We start from the raw sequence: 12,573 nt of genomic DNA, 5'->3' as shown, positions 1-12,573 counted from the left end.
CGCTCTTCAATTTGCATAATCGTGTCGCTCGGTTCAACCCTGATAACCGATGAATTTTTCTTTTCGCATATCATCGTTTATTAACCTTATCAGTGATGGGCAACAACGTGCAGCATACGGGCATATGGCAGTGGTGGGTGAAATGTGCGAATGAGAGCACGTATCTATCATTTTCTTCACACACAAATATGTCGCGAATCACGACTCGTGAATTTATGCACATATTGTTACAAATATATTGTAAACTCGTACATATATAAGTAGTATTTAAGGCAATTGTTGTGAAATTTATTCAAATACTATTGTAAACTGTGTATTTTCATCAGTTACCAATCACTGCCTGAAATTATTAACGTAACTGTCCAGGAATTGATGGGTAAAGACAAATACACTTCCTCCCGCCTAATAATACTTCAAAGTTATAATTTATTTAGCCGTAACAAAAGTTATCGTTATAATTATACTATGTAATAGTGTAAATGTGTAACAGTTATATACAGTCGCACCGTGTGACGATCCAAGTGAAAAATCGACTTTGGAGTATGTATCGTCGACATGAATTTCGCGGAACATTTCCGTACGGATTGCCCCCTTTTTGTACCCTGACGACCATATATTCACACCATCATACATCCTTTCTACGAAGCTCATCCACACCAATTTCGATTTTTTGTTACAAAAAAAAAAGATGATGTCACAATCATCCGGTACATCGTTATTCATTATTTCATTTACGTTTACGAAGGCCTCGTTTCTTTATAATTAATACAATTTTACATGAAACACGCAACGCTGTTTTAAAAATATATAATACGTTCGATGAGCATTTTCGGTCGGTCCGAGTATCCGAGGAAAGGGACGCGAAATACACGTCTTCTTTTATGGTTTACTAGTTTGCCAATTTGCCGATCGTTACGTAACAATTCTGTTCTCCAAGCTATCGAGTCAACAAAAAACCATAAAGCCTTATTAACTACGAGTAATAACATTCTTGGATTGATTCTACGCGTTTCTAGATAACAATCTTTAATAACAACTTTTTTCAACACTTCCAATTCAACGGGAAGACGAGATATACACTTTAACCGAATAAAAACTTGTCAGTCGAATAAAAATCTAATGTAACGTGGCTCGTTTTTGGACGAATCTAGAAGCTAATACAAACAACTCGCGGAAGTCGTTTTCATTCAAATTCCAACGCGTGAACGTTATGTAACAACAACATCCTGAAACCGTCGACGATCGACGAAAACAGCATTGAGAAGTACCGGCGTACACAGAACGATATTTTTAATGTATAAAAGAACAAAAAATTCAATTTTTCGTCCCACGTGAATATGCATTTGTTCGACCTCGATATCCGTTGAACGATATAAACGACCGCCTCGGTGAATTGAGGAAAATTCATCGTCTTCCCGCGTGCTTTTATCCAGCTCCGATCCAGATTCGTCGCTAGATCGCGTTAAACTTATCCTGTTCAGGGATTCGATCACCCTCGTCTCTGCTCGACCAAAATTGTCCGCTTCGAGCGATACATAAAGTTATTCAAATCGACGGATATGTCCAGCTTTCGTTCCGCGTTGAACGAAACTTTTACATTAAAATACGTTTGGCACACTCTCACTTACGCATCACATATACGCACACATACTTGTTCTTTACCTGTATGAAGGTGTATATACGATAAATGCAAAGAAAATACGAATGTTGTGTCGTTTCCGTAATCAACGACGCCAATCGTCAACGACGACTCGACGTGTCGAGTGACCGCGAATTCGATCCAACGATCGATGTCGAACAAGAATACGGTCTTTGATACCCGACTGAACCGTATAAGTACAGTCCCCGATCGATCTAAGTTGTTTAAAATGAAAAGGACAATGCGCCGACAAGTCCGTTCGATCATCGATCCGCGTGCGGTGCAGTAACTACTAACAATATGTTAACATTATGTTGAACGTTTGCTTAAACGCGCGATTATACGGAAATGTTGTTCGAAGAAGAAAAAAGAACAGAATCATTTGAAATACTAACGAAATTGGCTAAAGCGCGTAGCCATTCTGTTGACGGTTGGACTAATAGTCGGGCGCGGCTTTGGCCACCGCCGTTTTGGATTCAGTGAAACGCTAGTTCAACGTAAGTTTCCGAGATCAGGGATCTTATTCTCTGATCTTCTATAGGTTTGTTATCTCTAGCGTTACTTCGAGTCGTCAACAGAGTCGCTTCGTACTCTTTCTCTTTAAACAGTTGAAAGAAACAATAATATTGTACAAGTTCCATAAAAATGTCACCGATTTCGCTCTACAGCTGTGACGGTACTTTATCCTAACGCGACTCTACGCGATCGGTTGAAAGAAGTTGGATCGAACATGGAAAATACATGAAACAGCTACGATAAAATCAATTAGAAACTCGAGAGACATCGCCGTATCATCGTTGGAAGTTCTCTAATCCTCGAAGATACAGAGACAATGAAATTCGATGAAAGGATTAGTTGTACATCCTGAAAGTTTCGTAATTGAGGAATTGTCCCTGAGCGTATGATTGATCTTGATCCAACTATGCACATCAGAGTAGACCAAAAACGTCTCGACTCGTATTGTCAACACATTACCGACTGCTATTTAATAGGTTTATTAAATAGTTCAATCACAGTAGAAACTTACATTCGTTGAAAAATAGCAAGAACTCTAATAGAATAACGTGACAATTTCTTCTTCAACTCTAAGGATAAGTTAACAGGTTTCTCGTCTATAAGCACTGAAATTTAAAAGTCTATTAATAGGCTATTTGTCAGTAAAGTGTTAACTTGTTTGAGAATTGGACGATGAATGACATGGTACCCGAAGTTCGGTCCCAACGATTTTCAACAGCCTCGTATCTACGTAATTCCCGCACGGTTAAAAAAAAGCAGGAAATAAAATTATAGAATACTATAATTTCAAGGAATTACAGTCTTCATCCGTGGAAACGTGTATCCTCTGATTCGCGCTTTTCGCAAGCCAGTCACCCTAGACCAGTTGTCGAAACGATTGCAGAGTTCGTAGTTGCAGGAACACGATTTCTTATACCGTTACACTTTGTTCGATCCTACTATCGACTTAAAACGCCAACGAAAAATTCCCCAAGGACAGACAAGTTTCCACGAATCTTCGAACAATCGCGCTTAAAATAGGAATGTGCGCCATGATCGTCGACAGTTTGCCTACCTAAACTTCTTCAGCACGTTGACTGCCAGACTAGAAAATGTCTCGCAGAATCGAAACCTCTTAAAATGCGACGATACAGTGATCAATGATTTGTCGCGAAAGTTTCAATTTAAAAGATAATTTAAAAAATTCAATACCAGAACCTGTTTAATTTTCATCTCCAGGTTCAAAGACACAAGCTCGGTGTCGTCACTGTATCGATCAAATGGCAGTCAATGTGTTAAATCGTTCGTAATCGCGTCGCTCGAATAATGCTATCGATCACAGAAACGCCTGTAAACGCGAATAATGTCCAGTAGATCGCCGCGAAGGATTCTAAACTGCGTTGTTCTCCTTTCTTCTATCTCTATTTTTCTCACGAAGAACGCGAGAGGCATTACTCGTCAGAGATAAGTATCGATCGTATCCGCGGAATTTCCGCACGGAAATCGCTCGTTCCGTCTCTCAAACCAAACGATCTATTTCGTATTGTCGCGAACGAACGATCCACGCGAATTATGTATCTCGATGAATTTCCTTCGATCGGTGCGGCGAACTTGGAACTCGTTCTCGTATGTCTATCGTTTAAAGACTTAAATAATAATATAATACGGCGTTAAATATTTAAATTTTCTGGGGTAGTGACAAACGGAGGACCGCTTGGTACCCTCTCACGTATGCGAAACGGCTAAGACTTACCGATGGGATAATAAATACCATATATTTAGAAACTACGTATTATTGCGTGGATAGGAGGCGAAACGGGGACAGATTTAATACCTGCTTTACTACGATCTTCGTTCGATGAACCTACGATCTCGTTACTTCACCGGTGGAAGATAAATAGAACGCCTAGTTCACTGTTGCCGGCGAAATGCCTGAAAAGGTTCAACCTCATTGTTCGTTTCTAGTACTATTATAAATTTTTCCGAACCTGAACTAATTGTATTATGAATCGAACTTTTATCCCGAGTGTTTACAAAATCTACTTAACCCAAATGATCTACTTGTAAACATTTTTTATAGTAATTTATCTTACACCAGTCTAATAAAAATCGAGATCGTCCGATTCCGTCGCCGTTCAGTCCCCTCCTTCTCTCCCGTAATCGACGATAACATTATTGCGTCTAACGCAGGTTCCTTAAATTGCTAGGTAATCGTGAGCGTGTTTTTCGACCCGATCGTAAGCGTTCATTAGGCCTCGGATGTATCCCCATCCAAGTGACAATAGGGGGATCGAGGGTCGCGATCACGGTCTTTGGCAGTATGAAGATGTATGTGTACTTAAACGGGGAACGGATGAACGGCTGACACGATATTACGGCCAACGTTTAATACTGCATTCACATCTTTCCGGACTCGAAGTCCGACACCCTGGGGCTCACGCCGTTCAGCTCGTCCTGGATCTGTTGGAGGTTCTTGCCCTTCGTTTCCGGCAGCACCATCACCGTGAACACCACGCTGATCACGCAGAACACAGCGAACAACCAGTAAAGCGTGTAATTGCCGAACGATTCCGACAGCGTGCCGGAGAATTTGGTGATGAAGAACGCCAGCAACCAGCACATGCACACGGCGATACTGGACGCCTTCGATTTCACGTTGGTCGCGAGCATCTCGCCCATCATCGTCCACGGTAACGGTCCCCAACCGAGGCAGTAGGTCGCGATGAAGATCACCAGAGACAGGATCGGAAGGATCGAGATACTCGACACGTCCGAGTGCAGCGCGTCCTTCAAATAGAAGTAGGTGCCCAGAGCGCACTGCGACATGAAAAGAACGTTTTCAAATGGAGAACCACCGGGGGACCATTGGATCTCATGAAAAAGGAGTGGTGTGGTTGGATGCTTTTCTACTCTGGGAATCGTAGATCCTTTCCTGAGCAAGTAATCCTGGGGATAGCGGACTTTTAGAGAAATTGAACAAGATTGACATTCAGAATCCCGAAAAAATTCAATTCGATCTTCTTCCGACGAGTTCTCGTGGAAATTCATATTTATTTGGGGTCGAGCTTCCGAGGGGAATCGAAGTTGAAGCTGTCGCGAAGCTTTCTCGAATTCGGAATCCAGTGGCGTTAATATTGTCAAGACCTCGGATCACACTGTTCAAGGTTAATCTTCCAGAAGTCGCCTACGAATTTCGAATTTAATCTTCAGAAACCACACTCCACTTCGGTATAGGTAAACACCACCCTAGTGGGAATTTGGATTTGGAATTTTTTATGATCAAGAACTCGAAGGAAATAAACGCAAATTACACTTATATTTTTTACGGAAGAATTTCAGAGTAATCTGTCAAATTCAACAGAATTTCCATGCAGTAACGATTTATTGGTTACGCACCGCGCGCAATCCGTCAGCGAACGAAAGCGAAAATATCGTCGATTGTACGAGGCGACGATTGATCGATGAATTACAAAATTAGCGCGAATGGTAATTAACTGAATGCCGACTGAGACGGAGTTTTTCTTATCTACCTTTGTTCTCTTCGACGATCGCGTCATCATGAAATTAAGATGGCAGACCACGAAGCAACGATCCGTCGGTTACGTGACACGAGCCTTTGGTACACGTAACGAGGCATTGACATTGACTACCCGGCCACCGCCGCCGCCGCTGGATCGGTGCAACAATCTGCGATGGACAATTAAACGCGACCTCATAATTCCGGATGGATGAAATCATTGTCGGAACGACTAACCACGCGTGCCTGTGTGTACGGAAATTTTCTGCCACGATTAACTGGAAATTACGATTAAGAACGAGGAATGCAACAGGAATCGGTGGATGTAGAATTTGGACCGATTAACCTTCGAAGGACGGGCGGGTTTTTCCATAAGTTTTTATATTTTCGATTTGGAACTTGTATATAGAGTGGATTCCGTTTATCCGAGGTTAATCGAGGCAGCCGTTTATTTGGGACAAAGCTCCAAAAATAAAATTTGATCGAACGTACTCTGAAATTTATTGCAGATCGAACACTGTCGAATCGACAAGGCGATGGGGGCGTGCACGATTGTTGCATAATATTCCCGAAGGAATTTTTTTTCCGTGTGACATAATGGATCCAAAGATGTTCTTTACGTGTCAAGTTCACAGGTTTTCGGGAGAAAACGCGCGTGAAGAAAATCAGACGAAGGTCTAGAGGAAACGACCTCGACGCATCCGTGTGCACGGTGCTGCGAGCCGCTTGGAATGCGGCCGTTGCATCGGGAGTGCATCCGCGCGCGAGCGAACGGACTTGCACGTTCGAGAGGTTACATAAATCGATTTGAATAGCCGCGACGGCAGCAAGGCCGCGATCGATTCGTTCACGGTTAATTTCGCAATACCCGTGAAACTTACGCGATATGGACAGTGGATCAAGGCTGCGAAAAAGTGCGTTCATCCGCGATTCGATACGATATCCTTTCGTTGATCTTGCACCTGCGCTTGTTTACGATTGACGAAATCTTGCATTTTTTCCTTCTCTTATTTTAGATGTATTTTTGGTTCTTACGACCGATTCTTCAATTTCGTGCTATACTTTATTCTGTGATTTCGCTGGAAATTGGAAGAATATTTTGTGGAGAATCAATCGTGTGATTTAGGAGCAGAAGCGAATTTAAACGTGGATACCTGTTCGATCGCTTAGGACCCTGTTAATATTTGGTAGTCTATCTAGACTCTAGAGTATATCTTTAAGTGCTGTTTGTACCTGGAAGGCATGTTTCAAGTCCACGGAATCTAACGTAGATTGCAGATTTTCTGCATTTCTAGTGGGCAGAATTGTGCAGAAATCAAGAGCATTATTACCTTAATAATGATTAATATTCCTAATGTATTCCTAACCACTTATAGTCGTTAACAGGAAAAACGATTGTCAGTTGAATGTTAAGTCAGTCTACTAATTCTACGACTGATCCAGTTCACGAACGAGCATAACCCATCCAGTACATAAATCTCTGCGACACGATGCAGCTACAGCTACGTTATATTATAAAATTAGATACCTAGGTAGAAGAAGAAATATTGAGGAAGAAATTACTAAGGAAATCCCTGGACTTCCCTTGCATAATCAAGATGTTAAAAAACAAAATGCAATAATATAAACTGTTTGAGAAAAAAATATTGCGAATGAAGTGTTGCATTAATGCAACATCGGTCTGCAATGGGTTAATCGGTGTGTTTTTGTATCGCCGCGTTACGTTACACTCCCACGTCCCGATGCAACGCGTCGTCGTCATCGCAATCGTGTTCCCGTTCACCGAAACGCCAATTAAACTTTCGAGATCGCTGAGAAAATTACAACCCCCTTGCTCGGTTGCTTCTCCCGTGCTGCGCGGAAAAACAATATATTTTCATCGAGTGTTCGAACGTCCGAGAACAACAGGGGGATTAATTAATTTCAGATTGAATTTCGAGCGCGTTCAACTGATTTTATGTCTGCTACGACAAACCTGATACCTCGAAGAATTAATCGATAATGGAGGAATAAAGAAGACGAATGATACGAAACGCCAATTTTCGTTTTTGAGATTTGAAAATGATGATTTGATTCGAAATTAGTGTAAAACTCGTCTTAAATTCAATAGTTCGAAAGTACTGATTATGTCTCGTTGAATTCTTAGTTCCAAAGTTACCAGGTTTTCACACCTTTGATTTGCTCTCCCCTAAACTTTGAAAAGTATGACCTAATCCATTCTAGTTCTAGGGTGTAGAGATTAAAATTTGACATCTCGAGACACTTTCAATCTACCAAAGAATCCTTGATCGACAAAAAAGCAGTACAGCACCGTTCGATCGATCGCATCAATTCAGCCAAAGAGCCTATATACACCCTCGATCGAACAATTAGTTCAACGTTGACGAATAATAGACATCACGAACTCTCGATAGATAAACATGGGGGTGGGGGGTGAAAGGAATCCAGATCTGTAAAAGATGTCGGACTAGCACACACTCACCAAAGTCACGATTTCTCCGATACCGGAGATAATGAGCAACAGCTTCCTGCCAAGCCTGTCAACGACAACAGGCGTGACACAGGAGGCGATCGTCTGAACAGCACCGACGATGATGGTCGCGACCGAGGTCGAGAGGGACGTGCCAGCGCTGATGAAGATTCCCTCCATGTAGAACAGGACCACGTTAATACCGCTCAGCTGTTGGAACATGGCTAGAAGGCTGGTGTATACCATCGCCTTGAAGTTCGCTTTCACGGTGAACAGATCCATGATGCTAGCTGCTCTTCCACGATTGTCCAGGATTTATTATTATTTCGAATAATGTTCAAACATGTGTTGAAATTTCTCCTGATATTATCCCAATGATTAGTTGAACCATCGATATCTTGGTACATCCATTACTATCTACATATTCACTGTAATGTTGCACTAAAGGAACAATAATTATTCTCACGCTCGTTCTTTAATGTAATATCAAAGGTGCCTCTAATTAAAATACTACAACAAAAGGTGTTTCTCCGAAAACATTTCTCTAGTACTGTCACTCATCCATTTGAAATTTCCATTATTCTACAAATTCATAAGCCAACTACAATCATAAATATCGTTCATGAATAGAACACTGATATTATCAGCGTGTGGCCAGATCGCGGTCGATCTGCTCCGGAAAAACGAATGATCGTAGGCGCCGCGTGACACTTGACACGAGAAAACGTGACCGTTAATACATATAGCTCTGTTGACTCGCGCGATTCACCAGCGTCGCGTCAGGAAGGCACGTTGTAGGATCGTCTGTCATTGGCGAATCAAGGAACGACCTTACCCTCGTCATCGTTCTCCGAACGTGACCCGAACGCCAGATTGCGATACCACCACGCGAAACATCGACGACCGATCCCGCCGCGTTATCGTTTACTCGTAGCGATTTCGGTAAAATTCCTATATTTCCAAGGGGAGATCGCGGGCCGACTTATCGCGCGATTTCTTCCATTTATTCTTCTCTTTCTTTCTGCCTTCTTTCGCTATCGAACCGTTACAGGCGCCGATTAGCGATTGGAAAAATCGGTTGGGATATTATTACAATTTATCGGTTATCGATTCGATTTCAGTGGGTTTTAAGAATCTGCCCCGACCTTATTCCGCGGGATATCGAGGAACGATCCGGTTTCGACGACCTCGATGAGGTCACACGGCTCGGCCAAGCCTCGACAGGCGTCGACGTTACGAGGATCGTTCACGTGTCTTTGACGGGCGAAGTGTACGAACGTGTCCTCTCGTGTGGACGTTAACGCGATTAGCTGGCCATTATTCTGGTCGCGAGAATCTCATTCCCGTGATTCACGACAGGCAGAAATACATAGTATACATATAAGATGGTGGTGAAGAAATTGGTCGCGTGCCCAGTCGTGTGTCTTGTCGATAGGCGATCCATACACTTCCATAATTACTATTATAGTTTTTGTTATCTCGTAAGACGTTTCTTACTACAATTCCAAGTTACCTGCATTTCGTCAGCTTCCTTCTGGACGCTAGCAGGAGGCAAGCTTCGGAGTCTGGCCAACGAAGCGATCGCCTCTTCTCTCTGGCCGATCTTCAGCAGGTAGTACGGTGATTCCGGCATGGTTATGAAGCAACCGAAGAATATGATCGGCAGGATCCCGCAGAGGATCCATAACACCGTGTACGACACGTATGGGCCGATCGCATACGAGTACAGTAGACCAAACGTGATGAACAGCTGCAGAAAGGATCCAAGGGCTCCTCTGACCGATGTCTAATCGAACGAGAAATACGATCGAGGGTTATTTCTATTGTTCTCTCTGGCTGCGTTTCGATCGTATATAAGAAGGATATTTACCTCCGCGATCTCGCCGCAATACATAGGAACGACCGTGAAGGCGAAGGCCATAGCGAAACCGAGAAACACTCTGGCCACGCACAATTGGATCACCACCTTCGCCGAGGCGATTAGAATCCATCCGATCGTGAATGGCACTACGGCGGACAGGAGCGTCCGTTTTCTGCCGAATCTACGATTCACGAAGAAATACGGTGGTTAGAAATGAGGAGCAAGCGTGGCGATACACCGTAATACCATAAATTGGGGTGACTCGGTTAGGGGTAACTTTATCCCAAAGATAGAAAATGATTTACGTGAAATACCTGTTAAAAATCAACTCAACTTGGCTGGAAAATTTAAAATGATCATTTTCTGACTTGGGACAAAGTTAGCCTGACTGAGTAAAAGTTGTCCCAACCTATGGTACCTCTCTGTTTCTTCCAGTAATTAGGAATACAGTGGGACTATGGTCGAGAGAGGTATTTGCTTTAAAAATTAATTGCTGTTATCTATCGTTGTATGACTGATTTATGAATACCTATATAGGGGATACGAAAAAGAGAAACTAAGGAAGAGTGAAATATACAATAGTTTGATTCTAGGAGACATTATTTTAGATTCTTCTTAACTAATTAGATTGCCACGTGAGTTTCGATGAGAATCCATTAATTAACAAACGTACTTCTCTGACATCCATCCAGCTACGAAGCAACCGATCATCGCTCCTATGGCTACCAGAGAACCTATCCAGGAGTTTTCGTCTTGGTCGATTGGCCTTCCAAGAGGACTGTCCTCGGTATTTTTCATCAGTTTCGGCAGCACGGGACTCGTCCATCCCAACATAGCGCCGGCAGCCATGGTGCACAGATTCGCTGAAATCACAGGTCAATCCCAACATTAATATCATTTTATCCCCCCGCATGTTTCACTGTTGATTCCTAAACGACACCTTTTATTCGACTGGGAAACCAGGGTACATCGGAAACTGCGATTAACAATATTTTTCTTTGCGTTGGAGTAATTCCTTTCCTCGATTTTTATGAAAACTACGGAACTTTAATAAACACAAAAAGAAACAACGAGAGATCAACGTTGTTTATTTCCGTTGTAAATGTCCACTAATACGCCCAGCAACAATGCCAAATATACAAGTGCAACTTTGTCAACAGTCTAACCGCGTTCGTTCATTCCGTTCAATTACATAATTCCAGTTTGATAATGGCGACCAACCCACACAACACGGCTGTCAATCATTTCTCGGACGATCGAGAGACTATGCAGCTGAGATTATTTCGCTATCCTTATCCTTTGGGAGGATAAAATATCATTAAGGTCTGATGCAAGACGATAACAGTGACATTAACACCGAATATCACCTGTTTCGATTGCTTCTTATCCGCTCGTCAATCTCTTAACAGTTTTTCTTTTCTTTTTTTTTTTGTTTGGTTTTTAATTCGTCGTGGAGGTTGGAAATTGAGATTTAATTGCCTCGATGTAAAATAAAGTTCTCTCGATTACGCGCGAAATAATTGGTCGTACGAAGCGCGATAAGGTGAACGCGAGTAAATGATAACTGTCGAGCGTCAGATAAGAAACTATTCGATCGAACAAAAAAGATTATGTATAGTCCTGTAGATCATCTACGTTTTACATATTGCAATGCTTCGAAATTTCTTCTTTAACGTCGAAAAAAATTATTTCTCGCGACTAGCTAACTCAAAAATGTTCCCAATGCGTGCACCTCATTTGTATTTTCACGAGAAAACCGCTGAAAGATGATTGTTTAGATGTGGCGTATACGTCGCAATGGGCATTACAGGGTTAAGTATTTTATTACATTAAGAATAAAATAGAACACTCGTTGCATTTAATGAAAGTTTAGTCTTTTCTTGTATTTCAAAGAGATCTATGAGGTATAAATGCATAAAACCCACATAATAATAATAATAATAATAATGACAATGACTTTCTTGCACTGCACGAAAAGATTATGTGCTGAATTTGAATCCAAAGAAGCAAATCTAGTGCAGTTCAGGACCAAATAGACCGAAACCGAGAGAACGCAGAAATCACTCGCGGAATCGGAGCGTGCGCGCGCGCGCAATAGGTGCGACAGATTCCGTGCCGCGATATCTTTATGGACCGACAACCGAGAACAGATAAAAACCGATTCGTGTTTTCCAATCGCGGTGCTCCGCGGACGTGTAAGTCGGTCCTTAAAACGCCAGTTACGGAGAGCATTGTCGTAAAAACGGCGGGTAGTTCATTATTCAGCGTTCAAGGATCGAAGCCGAAGGCGTTTCCGCGAGCGAAGAGACACTTTGCATGATTGCCAATTCCAGAGGCGAGACTCAAGGATCTCTCTCGGCACATCTGCTGATACGGCGAACGCGGAAAGAATTGAAAGTAAAGCGACGTCCGAATTAAGTAAATTGATCGAGAAAAGTGGAGAATTGCTCGTGTAAAGTGATCGATTCATTTTAGATTCGGTAAATTCAACATTTTTTACACGTTCACTCTCGTGGTGGGTCATCGATGAGCATTAACGCTGGAACTATCGATGATGAACGTATATTTGTTTCTACCGGAACGATAAATAT

At 42.2% G+C, this 12,573-nt stretch overlaps 1 protein-coding gene across 1 annotated transcript in view; it reads right to left on the bottom strand.

Annotated features, from left to right (window-relative positions):
• Positions 1-4,237: 4,237 nt before the first annotated feature.
• LOC107188972 (facilitated trehalose transporter Tret1-2 homolog) overlaps positions 4,238-12,573 on the bottom strand; it is a 31,558-nt gene continuing 23,222 nt past the window's right edge. The window contains exons 3-8 of the mRNA XM_015577377.1: positions 10,656-10,845; positions 9,992-10,163; positions 9,635-9,907; positions 8,900-8,925; positions 8,134-8,416; positions 4,238-4,951 (exon numbers count right to left, since the gene is read on the bottom strand). Coding sequence (XP_015432863.1) covers positions 4,532-4,951; positions 8,134-8,416; positions 8,900-8,925; positions 9,635-9,907; positions 9,992-10,163; positions 10,656-10,845 — 1,364 coding nt within the window. The 3' untranslated portion in view covers positions 4,238-4,531. The remainder of the gene's footprint in view (positions 4,952-8,133; positions 8,417-8,899; positions 8,926-9,634; positions 9,908-9,991; positions 10,164-10,655; positions 10,846-12,573) is intronic.

This window comes from Dufourea novaeangliae, unplaced genomic scaffold, assembly GCF_001272555.1.
Source record: "Dufourea novaeangliae isolate 0120121106 unplaced genomic scaffold, ASM127255v1 scaffold125, whole genome shotgun sequence".
NCBI classification, from domain to species: Eukaryota; Metazoa; Arthropoda; class Insecta; order Hymenoptera; family Halictidae; genus Dufourea; species Dufourea novaeangliae.
This window is presented reverse-complemented; position numbering and strand designations above follow the sequence as displayed.